At 38.8% G+C, this 22,410-nt stretch overlaps 2 protein-coding genes across 4 annotated transcripts in view; both read left to right on the forward strand.

Moving 5' to 3' along the window:
• piwil2 (piwi-like RNA-mediated gene silencing 2) overlaps window positions 1-19,373 on the forward strand; it is a 39,803-nt gene extending 20,430 nt beyond the window's left edge. The window contains exons 17-23 of the mRNA XM_066714515.1: window positions 3,653-3,754; window positions 4,261-4,377; window positions 7,654-7,742; window positions 8,189-8,294; window positions 8,537-8,790; window positions 17,472-17,579; window positions 18,104-19,373. Coding sequence (XP_066570612.1) covers window positions 3,653-3,754; window positions 4,261-4,377; window positions 7,654-7,742; window positions 8,189-8,294; window positions 8,537-8,790; window positions 17,472-17,579; window positions 18,104-18,260 — 933 coding nt within the window. The 3' untranslated portion in view covers window positions 18,261-19,373. The remainder of the gene's footprint in view (window positions 1-3,652; window positions 3,755-4,260; window positions 4,378-7,653; window positions 7,743-8,188; window positions 8,295-8,536; window positions 8,791-17,471; window positions 17,580-18,103) is intronic.
• Window positions 19,374-22,126: 2,753 nt separating this feature from the next.
• slc39a14 (solute carrier family 39 member 14) overlaps window positions 22,127-22,410 on the forward strand; it is a 35,340-nt gene continuing 35,056 nt past the window's right edge. For all 3 annotated transcript variants that reach the window (XM_066714517.1, XM_066714516.1, XM_066714518.1), the window contains exon 1: window positions 22,127-22,356. The gene's annotated coding sequence lies outside the window, so the exon portion shown is untranslated. The remainder of the gene's footprint in view (window positions 22,357-22,410) is intronic.

A 22,410-nucleotide genomic window follows, 5' to 3' on the forward strand; every position in this document is an offset into this window, starting at 1 on the left:
AACCCTAAAAGGTTCTTATTAGAACCTTTACTTTTTAGAGTGTAAAACGTGTGTTCATACATAAAGATTTTGGTTTTAAACTTTACTGATTGCAAATCATTGCAATAATAGCTAATTACTTTAAATCGGATAATGTACTGTATTTTACAAAATATGTACACACGAAAATAAAATAAACAATACATACTAAAGCCAAATAAACCCACTAACACTAGCCAATCGAACACGTATATCAATTTAAATACAATTAAACTTAATCAAAATACATACAATTTTGACAGTCTGTTAAAATGCCAAAAACATTGTCTCTTAACCAAACGAATTAACACCAAGAACTTCAACCTTGGCATGTGTCATATAGATTATGCTAATTGTATTATGAGCTGTCAGTGAGTGGTGCTGACTCGCCGTTATCATTCAAATATACAGATGTTTGGGTTAACACCACACTCCATAATCATACTGTAATAAAATACAAAGTTTGACTTTTGAACTCGGGGAGCTAAGACACAGTTTGGGGTAGCTGTAGCCACTGCTCGATCCTCTCGATTTCTATATTCTGTAGCTCATCTAAACATAAAGTGATGTAGGCCTATGTATGTATGTATCCAGAGAAGACATGGGTCGATGTAACCAGTCAAATTATTATATTCACTCGATAATAAATACTTTAGATAAGTGTTTAGTACAGACACATGGAACAACATCCAACAGTTTAAAACTTTTTCTATATTTTAATATTTCAAAGCCTTTTTTTAACCAAAAAAATAAAAATAACACTTGTCACTTATTTTGACAGTATTTTAAAAATGTGTTACGCTGCATGTACAATATATAGTGTTTAAAAATACTAATTTTACTAATTTTACTCTATGCAAAGCTGTGGTTAAGCCTTGCCTATTCTAACTATTAATCTTCTCATACACGAGCCTATGTTAATGGTAATTTTAATTTCCATATGATTATATAGAGACACAAGAAACGCCACTGAGGAGTAAAGCCCTGCACAGGCCTCAAATCTAGGCCCTAGCCCGGCCCTGGCCCGAGATGCTCAGGCCCCGGCCCTTGTCCGACAGCTTATCACAATTATCGGTCTTTTTTTTTTTTTTCCATTACACAGCCTATACTACTGTTGCAGCCATTAAAATTGTTCAGTTTTGTTTTTAATGGCAAAGTAGTTATTTATTTTCGTTTCTTTATTAAGTTAATTTAGAAAAATGTTTGGAGCATTTTTTATTTGTTAAATTAAAGTTTTTGTTTTTTAAAGTGAGGACCAAAGGGCCAGCGGCCGACAGTGAGTTGATCACGTTTGATCAATTTAGCCTCTCAAATCAACACTTGACTTGCCTATAATAAAATCCATAGATATAAAACACTTCAAGCATATCACACAATGTTAGTTTAAATGTTTATTATCACCACCACAGTAAAAAGGCATTTTTGACAAGCTGACCAGGCTGCTCTGCTGCTCGCAATAGCGTGAGGAAAAACGAACGAACGGGCTGTACGATCTAAACACATAACCTGCGTGTTTTTATTTTTTATTTTATCTTACCTTACCTCAAAAATCAATCGTCACCACAGAACATGGCCATTCTTATGTCCAGTAGTCTCCAACAGTTAGACTAATGACAATAAAGTCCAATCAAAGAACAAACAAAACAGCCTCCTAGTCTTAACATGGCTACAGCCAGAAGAACAGTCTCTTACAGAGCATCGTGGAGAACAAGCACAGCATCCACAGTGGAGGTTTCAGTCCAGTCCTGTTTCTTCTGTCCTCTTCCAGCTGCGCTGAAGACACACTGCTGCTGCTGCCACTGGCGGGGACACTAACATCGTGCAAGCCGGTCTGTGCAGGCGCGGTAGCATGCTCTCGTGTTGTCCGTGGGAAACCTGTGTGTGTGAGCAGACTGTGTCATGCGTGTCAGTGTGATAGGTTATAAAACATCTTTCAATGTTTGTTTTACCATCATCAACTTCTCATAGTTTCTTTTAATTAATTAATGTCTAAAATATAAAAAGGAGGAGGAGCCTTAAAGCAGGCTTAAAACAGGACGCGTGTGAACTATGACGTGAAAACTGGCCCGAAGCCTGGCCCAAGGGGTATAAATAAGTCGGGGCCCGTCAGGCTCGGGCTGAAATGCAGGGCTCTACTGAGGAGGGGTTAAAGAGCCACATACGGTTTGCGAGCCGCGAGTTGCCGACCTGTGCCATAGATCTAAATGCAGATGTAACTTTAGTCACTGTTCCTATTGAGACTCTAGCCAGTTGAGCAGTCTTTATGAATGAAGCTGCTGCCATTCATGCCCCAATAGTGACCCCTCTTTCAAAGTCCCTTAGATCCTTTCCTCTTGCCAAAATTGAGGTCAGCTGGGCCTGCTCAGTATTTTTAAACATGCCACAGAGCATGATAGGATGTTAACGGCTTAATTGTATCATGCAGTACAAATGTTTGGAGACATCTGCATTCTATGTTCCTCCACTCAATTATTCAGGTTTTTCCTTTAATTTGTTTGTGTGGATTTTGTAGCCACACCCTCACTTATTAGGTATTTGAACAGTCTAAGTACTTAATATGTGAGAGTGCGACTACAAAATCAGTTTTTCCTTACACTTTTTTTTTTTTTGGGCCAGCACCTCATGGTAGTGAAGATGCTGTAGTGCACGGATGCTTTTAAGTTATATAATGTAAACTATTGCCAAGTTGTTGATCAGCCTCAGTGGTACATGTTTTGGGAGAATGAGTGTGTGTGTGTATATAATATATGTATTTAATCCACACACACACAGCATTATACAGCATAAATTTGTAGTTTACTAAAATTAAGTACACAGTGTGGTAGTTGTAATAGTTGCATCATTAGTGTGTGCAGTGATGTTGAGAAAAGGCGTAATTATCTATGGTATAGTTACAGTATATTTAAAGTGCCAGAAAGAGTACAAAATTAATAATACGGAGCATTATGGTGGGGAGTAGATTGGTGCAAATTGCATAGAAAATAAATATAGATTTCTGATCTATTTGGTTAGTGGCTTCATTGGGTTATTGAAGCCATTTTCAACCACTTATCCATGCCGGGCTGCTTTACTCATTACAAGAACATTTACCTCTAGATTACACCATCACCTGACTTGATTTTCCATTATGTTGAACCTCATCGCTAAGGAGTATTGTCGAATAAAAATACTCCCATTTGAAAAATTATACAATCTATAGATTATTGGTATAAAACCAGTGTTGGGGTTTGCTTAAAAGTGTTACCTTAAAATGCAGTCTAAAGATGCATTATTCTACATGTTCTCTACATTTGAAATTAAATTTGTTTATTCGTTTGGTCCCAACTTACTAAAGGAATATGCAGTTTAGACATTCTGAACCCTAGATAGACCTAGATCAAATAAAAACTTTGACCAACCCAATGCCATTTTTAGATATGTTGCACGAAGTGGCTTCTGACAATAGATTTAAACTGCCACTGGGCACAAGTTTATAGTTGGCCATTTGCTGGTAGGTTACAATTTTGACTTGGTCTCTGTGGAATAAAAATTGCTGTGATCTGACTTGAACAATCTTACCTCCTTCTCAAAACTTGGGTGTGATTTTAATTAATTGAAACTCACGGTTTCTTAACAAAACTTACTCTTTCTCCAGCCTAATGTGCAGCTTGTGATCTGTATCATTACTGGCAACAGAGATGACCTCTACAGCGCGATAAAAAAACTCTGCTGCATTCAGACTCCTGTTCCTTCTCAGGTCGGCCTGTATACTGTCTACCTTTCACAGTAGTCATATTTATAATAGCATTAAACCAGAACCCCCTTATAAACAAAGACCTTGCCTTGAGTAGCTTAACTCTGACCTGTTTGTACAGGTGCTTGAAATCCTTGAAAATTGTTGAATTTTAATGTGGTATTTTAAAGGTTATGAAAGGGTTTTTGTTAATTTAGCGAAGTTTGCTAATTACTGTCATAATTTATAAATTGGCAATCTGATTTAATTTGTAAGTGTGGTCATGAGATATTGGTCTGTGGTTCTGCGGTTATATACATTATCACAGGAGTATAGTAACAGCATGCCTTAGAACATAATTGTCACTGAAAGACTATATTTCTGTATTCTAAGACCTTATGTTTCAGAACAGTAGAGATAATGGCAACATGACCTCTTGCCAGATAAATGCAACTAACATTCAGACTAAAGCAGATTTGTTTTTATGTATGTATTTATTAATTTTTATTTTTGTGGTTTGGCTGATATAGGCCATAAATGTGAGGACCATCTCCCAGCCTCAAAAACTGAGGAGTGTGGCCCAAAAGATCCTGTTGCAGATCAACTGCAAGCTAGGGGGAGAGCTTTGGAGTGTCAATGTTCCCCTGGTAAGTGCCTTGGAAAAGCCCTGTTCTACTTACTCCACATTAATTGGAATTAATTACTAATCAATAGTATCTGCATGACCAGAATACTTCGAACATGAAAAGTCTATGAAATTACACTGGGATTTATTAATCAGCTTTTATTTACTCAAAGTATTCACTACTAGCCTCATAATTGTACTTGCCCTTTATGAGGTTAGTAGTGAAAACTAACAATTTACAATTCCAAAGAGCAACACTCAAATGGAAACGTCTAAAATCAGGCTTACTTGTATTAGACGTATCGTATTGCATTACTTTGTTTTGTTTTTAAATGCCAGGGAAATCTCTATTAAATGACCTATGGATATTGAAAGAAAAGTAGCTGGCTGGAGAAGGATGTGGGAAACGTGTAAACTGCAATAAGAGTTTTGACATTTCTAATAGAAATTGACTTGAGCAGTCATTCGAAAGAGAAAAAATTGTATTACTAACTAATTACATGCAGTTGGTACAAAGATTTCAATTTTTTTCAGATCATATGAACGTAAAGTTTACAATCGAGAGGAGGCCATTCAACCCATCGTGCTTGTTTGGTGTCCATTAATAACTAATGCCCCGTTTCCACTGACGGACCAGCCCCGGACACTTAAAACGGGTGTTTCCACTGGCTAAGCGCCTGGACGCTGAAACGTGCACACTTTAGCTAAACTATAACCTGCTAAATTGCAGCTGGATGATACATCGTGAAACATGTGTATTTTGTTTCCACTGTAATTTACCCTGGTTAAGGACGTCTGCTAAGTAAATTATAAATAATACGGCAAAAAGTATTGTTTGCCGTTACAAATCTGCAGAAAGCGTAATAAATTAAGGGAGTCACGCTGTGCCATTTAAAATGCATATAGATTAGCACAAATGATGATGATTATAATAACAATACATATTTGGTATACATGGAAACGTATTCTTATGGGGATGTGCTTGTCTGAATATAATGTTGTCTATACAAGTTTAGCTCTTCCTAATATCTCTTAACAGAAACGTGTATTTATTACGCTGTCTCCAATCATGTAAAGCAGAAAGAATAGAATAAAATAGACACAAGTATTTTCCACGTCAGGTTGTATCGCTCGTAGTGTTGTTCTCTGTCTTTGTTTTTAAAATGAAACACAAACCAAACCCATAATCGCTCTGCTCCTCCCATAAGAGGGATGCACTTCACAACGGCCTGGTTTTACAAAAAAAGCTCTGGGACGTGTCCGGCACGGCACAGACACTTAAGCCAGTGGAACCGAGGCATAAGTGATCCAAGCATCCTACTCAGTCTAATATTGAATGTTCCCAAATTGCCAGCTTCAACCACATCGCTGGGGAGTTTGTTCCAGATTGTGACAACTCTCTGTGTGATGAAGTGTCTCCTGTATTCTGTCTTGAATGCCTTTAAGCCCAATTTCCATTTGTGTCTCCAGGTCTGGATAAGCTCCTCTGGTTTGCCTTTTTTATTGCTTCCCCACATGGTTTAGATGGGGAAAGGTCTTTCTCATGCGTTACGTCTTCTAGTTCTATTCTGCCTATAGTGTTATTATAGTGGATGTTTTTGTTGCCTGCATCTCATACCTTGCACATACCACCTTGAATTTAATTTGTGAGGCAACAAACTGCGATGCACTGTGTGTTCTGACACCTTTCTATCAGAACCAGCATTAACTTTTTCAGCAATTTGAGCTACAGTAGCTCGTCTGTTGAATCGGACCACACGGGCAAGCCTTTGCTCCCCACGTGCATCAGTGAGCCTTGGCTGCCCATGACCCTGTCGCCGGTTCACCGCTTTTCCTTCCTTGGACCATTTTTGATAGGTACTGACCACTGCAGACCGGGAACACCCCACAAGAGCTGCAGTTTTGGAGATGCTCTGACCCAGTTGTCTAGCCATCACAATTTGGCCCTTGTCAAAGTCGCTCAGATCCTTACACTTGCCCATTTTTCATGCTTCTAACACATCAACTTTTGAGGACAAAATGTTCACTTGCTGCCTAATATATCCCACCCACTGACAGGTGCCATGATAATGAGATTATCAGTGTTATTCACTTCACCTGTCAGTGGTCATAATGTTATGGCTGATTGGTGTACATTAATATTTATATATATATATATATACACACACATACATATGCACACATATACACACAGCTCTGAAAAAAATTGAGACTACTTAATATTGATTTCTGAACTTGGAGAGGTTTATTAAGTGGTCATAATGTTATGGCTTATCGGTGTATTAGATAAAGCACAGGCCTTAATACTGATCCCTGTGGAACTCCACTAACAACCTCACTCCAGTTATACGCAACTCCTCTAATCGACACCCTATATTTCCTATAGATCAAGCAGTTAATAATCCATCTACTTATATTAGCCTGAATACCTCCAGCTTCAAAGATGGATAGTTCGATGACATCAGTAGGTTTTTCCTTCCTTTTGTTGCAAATAATGATGTTTTGACCTAAGAGCTTCGCTGGGTTCTCAAAGTAAACGATTCTCACTGTTCCTACAAATCATGTGAAAATTATGTGGTGAGAAAATGTGCCTACTTGTGCACTTTCAGCTTAGTGCCACATTTTCTTTATCGAATTACAGACCAAATCAAAACATAGAAAGGCTGTGTGTTGCTTTTTTAAGAAACCTTAAATAAGCATCTTCAGTTTAAACGGATTTCCACGTTCGTGGGGGAAAAAATGCAGGACAGGGTGGGTGCCTTTGGATTTCAGAACCATTAGTGTTACTAAAGTTACTAAGTTTTTTTTTTTTTTTTTCCAGTTGTGTTGCTTCCCATAAACTATTTGTTTTAATGTAAAATATGAACATTTAGCATTTGGCCCTGCTGTTTGAATTTTAGATTTGTCAATTCACTACTCCTTGATAGTTTACAATTTAGGATGTGTACAATGTGTTTAACATTTGACACCAGTCAAATGCCATTATCAATTACTCAATAAATAAATGCCTATCGTGGAAATACTGATATTTGTAAAGTGTGTGTGTGTGTGTGTTTATGTATGTATGTATGTACCTGGTACCACATTGCCATATCCCTGCCTAACACTAATCCAGTTTCACAAATTTACATGGGAAAGTTTTTTTTGTAAGAATGTTACTGAATGGATGTTGCTTAGGACTAAGGTGTCAGCCATACAAATAACCATTGCAGAAATAAGAACCTAGGGCCATTGTTAGACGGTAGTGTGTTGGAGATAAGTGACATCTTACAACTGGGTTTCTCTGCTCCTCTGACAGAAACATCTGATGGTGATTGGAGTTGACGTGCATCATGACTCAAACCGGAAGAACCGATCAGTCATGGGCTTTGTGGCCAGTGTTAACAAGTAATGTCCTGTCCACAAGTTCCACACTTTGGTGTCAATGTGTATAGCATATATGTATATATCTGTAATACATGAAGGGTCAATGACATCCATGGGGTGGAGGATTGTGATTGTACCTTGAGATCTGTTGGCAAATCTCTAAATACCTGACATTGAAAAATGTAAAGATCCAGCCAGTGCCAATTTAAACTGTTTTTCATTAAGTGTAAAATGAAGTTTGCATCTTGATTTTTATATATTTTTTTCTTTTGACAATATTAACACAGATTCTGATGTATGTAAATGCTAAAATACTCAAATGTAATGTTAACCTATTCCTTCTGTAGAGGGAATAGTCGGGAGTTGAGCAAGTTGTGGGTTTGCATGAAATGAATGTAAGAACAAAAAATGTTTAAGCCTGTAATTCCATTTGCTACAGCAAGGATTATTTTGTGTCTTTCTTCCAGTTCATTGACTAGATGGTATTCACGGGTCACATTCCAGATGCCCAATGAGGAGATTATAAATGGATTCCGAATCTGTCTCCTAGCTGGTTTGCAGAAGTATTTCGAGGTAACCCAGCTGTCTCTAGTATAGAATTAAAGCTGCCTCAGCTGTGTAGTTACTAATATCCTGCTCTTTTGGTGCATTATCTCACCTTTATATTTTAAATTCTAGTTTCAGGTGCCAAATATTTGTTTGGCATTTATGATGGGGCTTGTATGTTTTCAGACACTCATTCATGGAGTTTGCAAAACCCATTTTCAAAGCACTGATTTAAAAAATCAAAAAACAAACGCTGTGTGATCTCTAAGGTAAACCACTGCTTCCCCGAGAAGATTGTGGTGTACAGGGACGGAGTTTCAGACGGGCAGCTGAATACTGTGGAGAAGTACGAGATCCCGCAGTTGTTGAAGTGTTTCGAGACATTCCCCAACTACGAACCCAAGCTCGCCTTCATTGTGGTCCAGAAGAGGATCAGCACCACACTTTACTCTTGTTGTGGAGATCGCTTTGGCACCCCTCCCCCCGGGACAGTTTTGGACCACACCGTCACCAGCAAGGCCTGGTAAGTCCAGCAAAATATACCATTAATTTTAAACCTATGCAGAACATTAAATTGTCCCCCACCCTACTCGCCATTGGCATAACTGGGAGGGTAGGGCAGTATTGAGTGATATAAAGTATATTTCTTTGCTGATATATTTTTGTTTCCCTTTTGTGGTTATATATACAGCTCTGGAAAAAATTAATAAACCTCTCCAAGTTCAGAAATCAATATTAAGTAGTCTACATTTTTTTCAGAGCTGTGTGTATATGTGTGCATATGTATGTGTGTGTGTGTGTGTGTATATATATATATATATATATATATATATATATATAAATAAATGTACACCGATCAGCCATAACATTATGACCACTGACAGGTGAAGTGAATAACACTGGTAATCTCGTTATCATGGCACCTGTCAGTGGGTGGGATATATTAGGCAGCAAGTGAACATTTTGTCCTCAAAGTTGATGTGTTAGAAGCAGATTGTATGAATTAGCTAGCTAGATAGGTCTTATGCATTTTGTATTTTGCTGCCACCGGAAAACATTGCCACAAGGAAGCTAATGTACGGCATTTTCGTCTGCTGTTATTATGCCATTTCCAATGTATTTTTACATAGATATTTATTGAACAAAGTTGTGTAAGATATGTATTCATCAATTGCATCAATTAAAGTATTAATTTATGGGGAAATGATTTGCGTTAGTGACATGCAATTTTTGCTGCGAGATTCTGCTAAAGAGAAACGTGTGGTTTGTTTACACCGCATCTTTGCTGGCATGCATCGTATTGACCAAGGGAAAGGACGTTACTGTCTGTCATCATTCCTAGAGATTATATATTTTTTACCCAACCACAGACCGTGACTATGAATATCTAGCCAATCCAATGAAATATTTTTAATGACGTGCAGAAACCCAGAGAAGGGATTAGCACTGAAGAGGAAGAGGAGTATGAAGAGCTATAATGTGTCACCATTTAAAACCCCTTCTCATGTGTTAGTGAGTTTATACAGATCCCCAATAGCTGCCATGTTATTGTATATGTGATTGATTAATTTGAAAACTATGCTCCCACCTCTAATAGCAAGTGTTATAATTCAATAAAATGCAATGTTTTGATCAAAGACCTTATAACACATGCAAGTAGAAACTGTAGGAGCATGTTTTTTCTATCCAGATCCTTTTCCCTCATACACACCTGTCTAGTCTATACAGGTGTGCAATTATCTTTTTGTTATAGTGATTGATTAATTACCTGAATAATTGCTACGTTTTAACATGTTCACCACACATTTTTTCACCCTCATGCATTTTTGGTGATGTTTGCCTTTGGCTGGTAAAAATACCAAGTGGCTGGTAAGTTTTTTTTTTTTTTTTTTCATGTTTTGAAAGCAGAGAAGCTACTTTTCATAAAGAAGAACCTGCCACTTTTCCTGAAGAAAAGGGCTAAAGTAGGCTTATGTCTAGGATGATTATTCATTTGTTGTGGGTTCATGAATTTTTGCACTCTTTTTAATGCACTTTTTGTTGTAGGTGTACAGAGTACATTACATTCTTTCAGCAGTCAGTTATAGGACTAATATAGGCTATTCAAGAATGGGGGCTCAAAGATGGCCAAATAAAAAAAAAATGTTTTTGCTAATTTATTTATTTTAAGTTGTATGGTGCTTTGTTGGTATAATGTCTGCTGGAATGTTAAATATTTTTAAATTGTAGTTTTGTAATTGATTTTTTTCTTTGAAAGGCAAGACAAAATAGTAAAAAGCTCATTTAGACTATTTAATTTATACAATGGTGAAAAAATTGGCGGAAAAAAATGCGAAAAAACACGTTTTCAGTAATTCAGTATTCGGCCTTCGGCCAAATGTTTCATTATATTCAGTTTCGGTTTCGGCCAAGAATTACAGAACATTTCGGTGCATCCCTAGTCAGTACCTATCAAATGTGGTCCAAGGAAGGAAAAGCGGTGAACCGGTGACAGGGTCATGGGCGGCCAAGGCTCTTTGATGCACGTGGGGAGCGAAGGCTGGCCCATGTGGTCCGATCCAACAGACGAGTTACTGAAGCTCAAATTGCTGAAAAAGTTAATGCTGGTTCTGATAGAAAGGTGTCAGAACACACAGTGCATCGCAGTTTGTTGCGTATGGGGCTGCGTAGCCACAGACCAGTCAGGGTGCCCATGCTGACCCCTATCCACTGCCGAAAGCGCCTACAATGGGCATATGAGCATCAGAACTGGACCACGGAGCAATGGAAGAAGGTGGCCTGGTCTGATGAATCACGAGTTCAAGGTGTTGATTTGGCCTCCAAATTCCCCAGATCTCAATCCAATCGAGCATCTGTGGGATGTGCTGGCCAAACAAGTCCGATCCATGGAGGCCCCACCTCACAACTTACAGGACTTAAAGGATCTGCTGCTAACGTCTTGGTGTCAGATACCACAGCACACCTTCAGAGGTCTAGTGGAGTCCATGCCTCGATGGGTCAGGGCTGTTTTGGGACCTACACAATTTAGGCAGGTGGTCATAATGTTATGGCTGATAGGTGTATGTGTGTGTGTCTATGTATATGTATGTGTGTGTGTGTGTGTGTGTGTGTGTGTGTGTGTGTGTGTGTATATACACTCGCCTAAAGGATTATTGGGAACACCATACTAATACTGTGTTTGACCCCCTTTCGCCTTCAGAACTGCCTTAATTCTACGTGGCATTGATTCAACAAGGTGCTGAAAGCATTCTTTAGAAATGTTGGCCCATATTGATAGGATAGCATCTTGCAGTTGATGGAGATTTGTGGGATGCACATCCAGGGCACGAAGCTCCCGTTCCACCACATCCCAAAGATGCTCTATTGGGTTGAGATCTGGTGACTGTGGGGGCCAGTTTAGTACAGTGAACTCATTGTCATGTTCAATCCGCATTTGACTGATGTGGATTTCTGTCAGCTCCATCACATCTTTATCTGTGATTATAATTCCTGGTGAATAATGATTCATTGTTTCGTAATGATTTTGTTTTTGAATAGAAGCCAAAGCTGTCCTAAGAGAAAGTCAGAGAACATCATAAGACCTTTAAGCAGGACAGGAGTTAAGAGAGAAATGCTGTTCCCATTGTTAAAATTTAAATGTATTGTCAAGGTGTATTAGTGTTTGCTCCCCTTTTAAGCTGAGATACTTTACAGATCTTGCGCATATTGCTGTAAATGTTGGTTTTCTGTTTGTAAAGGCTGTTATGATGAAATTCATATGTTTGTAATAAGTGATAAGACACTTGAGAGGTGATAAAGTAACAGGAAGTCCAATTTTAGCTCTATTTTTGGAACTTGGGAAACTTCTACACAACAAATTGCAAACGGAAGAAAATTGGACAATTATGATGTGGTGGTGGTCAGTCCGCCCCTGTCACTTTAGGGGGGGAGGGGGGAGTTTAAATGTTTGCGTTTTCCTAGGCTGGGTCTATAATAATGACCACAAGAGGATCTGTGTTAGAGTTGGAAAACATTTGGAATGCGTGTAGAAGCTGCCCTGTAAGGCTAATGGAGCTAGGAAATTTCTTCAATCAGGAGCTGCGATTCATCTTTTGGGATGCAGCTGTTATGCACCGTAAAATTCTTGCGAAGAGAATCTCGTTTGCGATCTCTCCAGACATGGTTGAACAGTAGTTTCTTTCTTCTGTTCTTGACTGATCAGTGCCATCTACATGTTTAAATCAAACTCAACACTCGAGGCACTAAGTTAGAGCGCATCTGTATAAATCTATAGACCAGTGGTTCTCAAACTTTAACCAAGTACCACCCCTGATCAAACCAAAGCATCCAAGTACCACCTACAAGTCATCTTCTCATAGGAACCACAGAAAATCTCAATGACCAACATGAGCGCACGCACGCACATGCAAAAATAATAAAAATAGCACTGAGCACTTGCCATTTTAGTGAGAGGGGTGATCCTGTTTAGCTGAGGAAAGCCTTGCAGTGTCAGGGACGAGGGCAGTGAGCTTCAAACGCAGATCTAGCTCAGCATTAATTTTGTTGCGATACTGTCTTGATTGCAGTGAGAGCAGAGAAACTTTTCTCGCAAAGATAGGTAGTAGCAAAAGGCATCAAAAACTGCACACCCTTTAATGAGAGGGCTGGGTAGTCACTCTGTCTTTGGATCCTCAGGTATTCCCGTGACATCAACAGTAAAGGGGTTCCTGATCCACTTTGGTGTGGCTTCTACTGGAAAATACTGATAACTGTTCTTCCAATGACAAAAGGTGCACAACAATCACATCACAAACTGCAGCATCAAGTGCCATACCATATGTGTGCAGATGGTTCTTCAGAGTTAGGAAAGCCGAGACATTACCTGCCTTGATTTTATTAATAAAAAGCTGTAGCCCAATTTCACTGTGTGCAGATGGTTCTTCAGAGTTAGGAAAGCAGAGACATTACCTGCCTTGATTTTATTAATAAAAAGCTGTAGCTTTTTCTTCATAGCAGTGATCTTGACAGATGCATCAAAAAATGTTAAAGAGAGTCCCTATAGTCCCTATTCAGCTCACTCATTCAAACGTGAGTGTCGCAGTTCCCTAGCCCTGACCCTCTTCCTCCACTAGAGGCCGCCAATGTTCTCTTGCTTTTTCCTGCTCCCTTCACTGCTTTCCTTTTTTCTTTCTATCAATTAACATTTCACCTCACCCTTGTGCACTTCTACTCCTGTCCTTTGTTCTTATTGGTCCTGCTCCTGTCCTCGTAGTTCCTGCTCTCCTTTATAAACCCCTCACTGCCCTCACTCTAGGCAAAGTGTTGTCAGCTCTACCTGCTTCTCCTGGTTCCTTGTTCTCCTGGTTACTTGTTCTCCTTAGCCCCTTGTTCTGTAACCCTGTTTCTATTGACCTCCTGGACTTCAACCTTTTGCCTGTGACCTCGACCTCGCTATTGGATTCTCCTTGGTTTCTGTCTGCTCAGTGTAGTAGCTCTGCACTTGGGTCCTTTCTCTAATAGCTTTACGGTCCTCCCACGAGGCAACCGTGACAGTGAGAATATATCAGCCAGGTAGCCTAATTGTACCATCCATACTGGATCATCAAATAGACTTGCCAAAGGAGATTTCTGGTCATGCAGAAACATCTGTACCTCAGAGTGCAGTTCAAAGAGCCTCATGAGCCTCTGCCCCTTGATTACCATCTCACTTCAGTATGTTGCAAAAGCTGCATATGTTCACTGCCCATTTCATTACAAAGCACACTGAACAGATATGAATTAATTGGTTGGGCTTTGATAAAATTCGCTCCAAAGAAAAATATGCTCCCACTTAGTTCTTGTTGGTAGCAGCTTTCAGAACAGAAAGTCCTTATGGAACATGCCCTCAAACTCGTATCTAATATAAATGTGCAAATTAGCCAAATCGGCGACATCAGTAGACTCATCTAATTGTAGTGAAAAGCATCTGCTCATCTTAATGCCCTCTATCAGCATACTTCTGACATCGTCTGCCATATCATTAATTCTGCGACTGTGACTGTGTCATGCAAAACCAGGTCGAGCCATTTAGCCATCGAGAGCGGTATAAACACACAAGTATTGGTGTGCGCAGTACCGGTGTACCTAACAGGAACTTAATTGACATAATAAACTTTTTTTTTTTTAATTAAAATAGAAAATATGAAAACCCATCTCAAGCTTTTTTAAACAAATTCATAACATTACAAATTTAGATTTTTTTTAATTAGTAATTTTTCTGTGTACACAAGAAATTACAGGGAAGTCTGGTGTACCACCTGGGGGCACTCTGCATCCATGTGTACACTGCTTCTAATGTCTGATGTATAAGCCCTCCTCTAGAACCAGCCTTTTCTCTCCTTCCTTAAACCAGTTTTCCTCCATGTATTTATTTGTTCATATTATCTGTCATTCATTCCATGCTTTCAAGTGTTTGCTCTCCTGTACAACTGAAAAGCAACTTTGCATATATTTTGCATCTGTTGTGCTTTAAAAATGTTAGTTGGAATTGGCATTTAAGCAGCCAGTCCTGACTTTTTTTTTTTCATTTATTGCTCTTATTCCTCTACCTGCCTTCTTCATGGCTTGAAATTTCTTGTGCTATAATCCCCAAAATAGTATTGTTTCAGTGCTGTTTAAATGTTTAATCCCCTAAATATGGGTTGCGATGTATTCTGTTTGTATGTTCTAAAGGGGATATATGTATATTTTGTTTATATTAAATGAACCTGTTTGTTGAACTTTAAAGTCCATTGGAAACTAGAATGGCCTCGGGTAAAATGGCAATAATTAAGGACTTTCTTAATGTGTATTTATAATATTGCACACTAACCATCATTCTGCTACTGATTTTATTATTTTGATCTAGTGCAAAATATATCTATTGTGAATCTACCCAGGTCTCCAGTTAGGCAGCAAGAAATATGAATGAACAATCTACCTGGTCTTCCTAGTCACCTTTCTCTTACCAGTTCAGCAATGTGCAAGACAACCAAACCATGATCTTCATTAATGCTATACCTGTGTCCTGGTGACAGCTATGACGCATTCTTTTTTTTGCTCCTTATTCTTTGTCAGACTTTTTGTCCAGCTCCGTTATTGGTTGGGTTTTCCTTCCTGGCACCCCAGGTTACAACGTTTTTGTAGCTTTTCCCGTCTGCCAAATAAAGTTAAAGTAATATAATCCTGGGGTCAGTGTTTCCTACACTGCTATCTTGGAGCGACGGTATGCTGCTGCTGAATCTACACCGCCACTGCAAAACAAATGTTATATCTTGGCTGATGTTTGTTTTATATATTTTGATACTTCAGCTTGCAGTCCTAGTTTAACTCCTTTCCTTTACAAACGTGGCACTACCCTGCTAACACACAACATTGCAACAAAGTTGTAGCTAGGGCTTGGCGATATGACCAAAAATGTTATCAAGATAAAAAAAATCATATCAGTCGATATCGATAATTATCACGATAAATGTCAAATCATTATTTCTTAAAGGCTGATATTTGCTCCTGAGTGAAAGTTGAAGAAACCAGATGGTTAATTGTGGTTCTTTATGGTCAGAACATGACAAACACTTGCCAAACAGTGGATCATTTCACGAATCTGAGGACATTCAAAACAATTATAATGATAAAATATTTTTTCAACATAAAAATATGCATGAGTAAAATTAAGTAAAATCCCTTTTCAGTCCTTTTTCCTCAACAAAATAAATATCTGCAGTCTGATGTATGACAGCCCCACAGAGACATTCAGCATGAAGGTGAACACAATTTAGTTAACGTGTGTCCATTTACAAGTTAAATGAATGAATGAATGAATAGATAAATACATACGGCAGATCTGGGTTTCCCTCTAAAATATTAAGGACTGGTTTATAAATGTGTCCATAAACGCCATGACTGAAACGTGCACACTTTAAACCTGCTATGTTGTAGCTGCTGTTACTGTATGATTAATAGTGAAATGTGTATTTTGTTTGAACTGTAACTTGCCCTGGTTAAGGACGTCTGCTAAGTAAATTAAAAATAATAGTGTCGTTTGCAGTTACAAATCTGTAGTAAGAGTAATAAGTTAAGTGAGTCAGGTTGTGCCATTTAAAAGACATCTACTAGCACATATCTTGATTACAATAATAACAATAATAATAAATAGCAAATATTTTATTGTTGCACATGAAAAAGTTTTCTTACAGTAACGTAATGCGTGTCTGAGTATAATGTTGTCTATACACGTTTAGCTATTTATTACGCGGTCTCCAATCATGTAAAGCATAAAGAATAAAATACACTTAAGTCCTCCCACATCAGGTGGTCATCGTAGTGTTGTTTTCGGTCTTCCATCTTCCGACAATGGCCCGGTTTTACAGACACAGCTCTGGGGCACTGCGGCCGCTTCAGCCAGTGCAGCCGAGGCGCGAGTGTGTTTAGGGGGCGTGTAAACGTTCATATTGTCACTTCTCTGCACGTTCCTACTGCATCATAGAGGTGAATTGGACTGCTGTACCGAATTATCGACATTATCGAAAATTAATCTAAACGTCTTTATATCGTTATTGAGGGAAGTAATTACCTCGATCATTATTTATATCGATTTATCACCCAGCCCTAGTTGTAGCAATGTAAATTACATTGCTACAATGTTGTGGCAAAACATTGTGTTACCAGGGAAGCCGCTCCGCCCTCCTACTACCAGGCTAGAGCGCCTACTACTACTACTACGGACCAACAAGAGTGACTCGTGCCACTTTACTCCTCTATTTCAGTCGTGTGTAGTCGCATATCAGTAGGGATGTGCATGACAAATATTTTGATTATTGATAATTCCACAGCTCTGGACACTACAAACACAGAATCCTGTAGGAAACACTGCCTGGGGTACTTCATTGTAATTACAATCAATAGTTCACATGCCTTTTGGAGGCCTTATTCTAATAGAAAAATGCAGTAGAGGTTTAAACAAGTTAGAAATGTGTATAGATAGAAAACCAAATCCTGTAATAAAATATAAAAGACTAACTTGCACGAAACTTCTGTATTTTTGTTCAATCTGAAAAGTAACTTGAATATAGTTTTAGTTTGTATAAGGACAAGTTCATGTCCTTTCAAAACAAACTTGGATTCATTTTGTGGAGATAACCTCATTACATTGTTTACTTTTTGTTTAATGTTGCTTTACTTGAACTTTTCAATTTCTTCTCAATTTAGGGTTGATTTCTACTTAATGGCTCATCACATTCGCCAGGGTTGTGGTCTACCCACACACTACATTTCTCTGTATAATACAGCCAATCTCACCCCGGACCATTTACAAAGGCAAGTGAATGTTCGCAGTATTGTGGGCATTTGTACCCCATTTTCTTTGACAGGCAGCTGATCAGGTTATAGGAAATGGAAACCTGAAAAGCATAGGATGAAATATTTGCTGTTGGCCACAGTTCTATGTGTAGATTCTTTCAACTTACATATGCATTTGTGGAATATGTAGATAAAGAGCATTTGGCCTTGCTAAAGGGAAGGAACACTTCTCTTTGCCTTTTTGAGTTAAATCAGGTTGTCCCGAAGAACCAGTGATAGGCATCCCCAGTGAATACAGGAGTAGATCTTCCAAAAATATCACCGTGGACAAGCAACAGCAGCCATGGAAACTGACAAAGGGGAATGCAGCTGGAAAGGGACCAACTACCTCCTATTAATCATGAAAACAATAGCATAATGGGAAGAGCCTAGCTGAGTGGTTTCTCACATTGTTCCACTCAGCAGGAAGATTTCCAAGGATATATGAATGATCGTGATTCATACACTTCCCAGTGTGCTCTAACGATAATTTCTCTTGGCAGATTGACCTATAAGATGTGCCACATGTACTGGAACTGGCCAGGAACTATCAGAGTCCCCGCACCCTGCAAATACGCTCACAAGCTGGCCTTTCTGTCAGGGCAGTATCTGCACTCTGAACCAGCAATCCAGCTCTCAGACAAGCTTTTTTTCCTGTGAACTCCACTGTCTATTCTAGTTTATATTTTTTATTTTTTAACTGTGGGAACTGTAGTTCTGTTGTATCCACCTTCCCTACAGATTTGATTGCAGTACAGAAATTACAACATACCATTTATTTTATTTTAACTTGGAATGAATCGCTTGAAGAAAGATTCACTACAGTTCTTATGGCCCTGTCCAATTATGTGTATATGAATACCTAGACTGGTGAAATGATAAATAAGGAGGAACTAAAAACAATTACATGGTATTTGGCTGGGTGCCTTGCAGGTGAACTGTAATCTCTATTGGCACACCTGCTATTATCCTACACTGTAGGCATCTGAAACCAAATTAGTCATCTGTCTGTGTGTTTTATCTCTGGTCCTTTCGTGGAGTTTAGGTGGATCTTTTCATAGGCTCTTCTTCAGTCAGAACTCAACATTTGACATTTATATGTAAAAGATGTTCAAATGCAGAGAATTCAGAAGTTTGGGGAAGGTATTATGGGGCAGTACAGGGTCTGCAGTGCCATGTGTTCCAGGAGTGTTTAAATATAGATTTTTTAATTTTATTTTTTATAGAAAGTGCAGATCTACGTAACCAGACCATTGTTATGTGTTAATTTGATTTAGCCATGGGGGAAAAATGGCTGTTCTAGACATTATACTTTATGAAGTAGTGTTTTCTTAATAGGCTTACATATCGGCAGTTGGAGGCTCAGCACCAAATGCCTTTTTCTTAGCAACAGCCTTTGTGTTGAAATTCCAACTAGTTAAGTGCTGTTATAATCCACTTAAGTTCACTGTTCATTCTGTGGTGCTAGTTTAAAAATAACTATCCCCCAGGTTGTTGGAAGTACAGTTGTAACATTCTAGTTTCTTGCATTAATGTATTTTGTTTTTTTGTTTTGTTTTTTCATTACAAATGGGAATTTGTGAAGGGTGCTAGTGCGATGCACTTATGGTAGCCTGTGAAGAAGGACACATTATTTCAATACATTTGAACAAATGTAATTGTTTTGCTTGTTAATTACAGAAAAATGTAATTCCTATTGTTTGTTATTCAACTGGAGTTGATACAGAAATCGTATTGGTCTGTTTTTCCAATGTGAATAAAACATTCAGTGTACCTTTTTCTGCTTGTGGAGTTTGTTTGAGCTACCATTATTGTTTAGAGAAATCAGAAAGTGGATAAAGTTTTCCGTCTACTACTGTGTCACCTCCTGGCCTGAGTATTAGATTACATTATTTGTCATTTAGCAGACGCTTATCCAGGGTGACTTACATTTGTACCCATTTATACAGCTGGGCATTTTACTGGAGCAATCCCGAACTGATTCGAAATTAATTCGTTTTGGTGGAGGTTCATTTTCCTCCTTTTTATTGCATTTAGCTATATTAACTGGATATCATACAATCTAGAAATTGGAGTTTCGAGCACTACAGTGCTCTTGAAACCGTAAGGGAAACTCACTCTGAAAAACTCGTTGTAGTTGCAAAATAAAAATGCACGCATTATGCAATCTTTTAACCGCCATACAGCTGTTGGCTTTTCCGACGGTTCCGGTCTTAACCACAGTTGGTGCCCAAAATCTATTGTGTATACTGTACACTGACCACCTCTGTTGCACAACTGAAATGTTCTGCACTGTATCGATTTCTCCAGGTCTAAAATTAAGGGGACCAGAATTAGGGACAGGGAGCAAACCATATAGCACAGAATGATAATTAGCAGCAGATGCGCCCTCATGCATCACATTTCTGCTCAACTCAACTCAAATGTTCGTTATACAGTACTGATGGAATAATGATAGTATGGATTGTATGGAAGGTCAGCTGATGTCTGACACAAGGAGAAATTAACTATCAAACACCATAATTGTGTTTTATCTCAGTACTTGTTTACAATATAAATGAAAAGGTATAGACAGCTTGTGTCCAAATGTGTGTCTAACGTCCAATTCAAAAAGCAAAAATAATAGGCTAGAATTCATATAGCGATGTGGGACTCTGGGACTGCCTGTCAGCTCTGTGTATTGAGGGTGGAGGAGTGTGTGGGGGTCTGTGTTGTTATGGTTAAGGGGAATTAGTTATTGTAGTTATGGTGCGGGACCAAGGGGGGCACAGTGATTGGTGAGCCTTTGACTGGGGGGTGCAAGCTAAGAGATAGAGGTGCCCGCTGGGTAGAGTTGGTTGAGAGAGCCTGAGACAGTGTTACTTGTAAAGCTGTAAAGCTTTTTGTGAGTAGCAAAAAGGAGTAACGCTACAATATTGACAATATAAATATATGAATGCGATAACACAACAAGATAGCCTCCCTGCAATATATTTGTATACAGGGACTCTCAAAAGTATTCACCTCCCTTGGACTTTTCCACATTTCATTGTGTTACAACATGAATTCAGAATGGATTTAATCAGGAGTTTTTACCACTGATCAACGCAGAAAATGTCCATAATACCAAAGTGAAAAAAATCTGCAAATTGTTCTAAATTAAAGTACAAAACTGCAAATAATTGAAGTAATCACCCCCTTTGCTATGATGCACCTGATTGAGCTGTGGTGAAACCAATTGTCTTTAGAAGTCATGTAATTAATTGGATGGAGTCCACCTCTCTGGGGTCTCTGGGAGGTCCCACAGTTGGTTAGTACAATTCCTAACAAAAACTACATCATGAAGATGAAGGATCATTCAATGCAAATCTGGAATAAGGTTCTTCAAAAGCACCAATCAGGGGTAGGATATAAGAACATTTCCAAGGCATTGAATATGCCCCGTTGCACAGTAAAGTCCATTATTAAGAAATAATGAGAGAATATGGCACAACTGTGAATCTGCCTAGATCAGGCTGTCCTCAAAAACTGAGTATCCAGGCGAGAGGGGCATTAGTCAGGGAGACTAGACTGGATAGTAGCCTTGGATCACTTAGTTATTAATGTACACCAAATGAGCACGATGGGTTGAATGGCCTCCTCTCGTTTGTAAACTTTCTTATGTTCTTACAGTCTTTCACAGCTGAGCTGAGCATACTGCAACAATAGCCCGGGTGCTTCACAGAAGTGGCAACGAAATAGTAATGCAGTTTAAATAGTAACAGTTTTTTATTGTTTAATAACCAGGAGAGCCAGAAATTATGTATGCTGTTCAGCGAGAGGGGGCAATATATTAACAAATGAATAGCCTAAAGCTTAAATGTGTAATTTGTGTTGCGTTCCCTTTATTTCTCCTTATAACAGATAAATATAAGCATTTTAAAAACGATTCCCTTTATCTTTCGTTATGATCGATATTAAATAAACAAGCTTTTGCAAATAATACGTTAATTGATTTATGTATACTCTTCAATAGAAGTATTTTAAAGTGTAAATGCAAGCCTATTGGTTCAGATGTATAAAATATTCATTTTATAATGCAGATTGTATTCATGGACACCTGTGCAATGGATGAAACAGCCTGTAGAAACTTTCTAATAGACCTTACAACAAATAAATGATGTCAGGTCTAGAGCTTTCCTTGAACTTCAAAATGCTAATGCCACGTTTCCTAACTTGGTCACTAACATTACATAACATTAGGCTAGGTGTTCTTTGAACGACTGTGTTACACGTCTGTCGCGTAGTAGAAAGTACACAGACGCACGTTGCTGACTGTTCAAGGCATGTGACTGCGCGTTCTTGTAGCGCAGATTTCCGCAGCTCTGCACAGATCTGCACACTCCCACCGATCCCATTGGTGGAGCACGGCAGAACTGCGGAAATCTGCGCTACACGAATGCACACCTAGTCGCACCCTCTCATTCATTGGCTTGCTTTTGGCCGCCCAATGCGTTGCCTTTAAATTGTACAGATGGAGGCACGTTTGGGGGCTGGTTTGTCGCTGACGTCACGGAAGAGCAATGTCTGCCTGGAAGCGGTTACACGTTGATAGTGTATGCAGAGACATAAGAGCTGGCACAAGAGAGGACTTTAGTCGAGCTATAATTCTCCAGAACCGATGTTAGTATGCATTTTGCCATGTCCCGCATCCGTTTCTAAATACTGCAAGCGACGTGAGCCGGGTACAAAGAGAAGACGAGGGTTTAAACAAAAGGGGGAATGTTTTAAAATACCGGTAAGTGTTCTAGCTGTGTACGTCTCCTCTCGGTCTTTTTTTGTAATCTCATTT

Source organism: Amia ocellicauda, chromosome 9 (assembly GCF_036373705.1).
Source record: "Amia ocellicauda isolate fAmiCal2 chromosome 9, fAmiCal2.hap1, whole genome shotgun sequence".
Taxonomy (NCBI): Eukaryota; Metazoa; Chordata; class Actinopteri; order Amiiformes; family Amiidae; genus Amia; species Amia ocellicauda.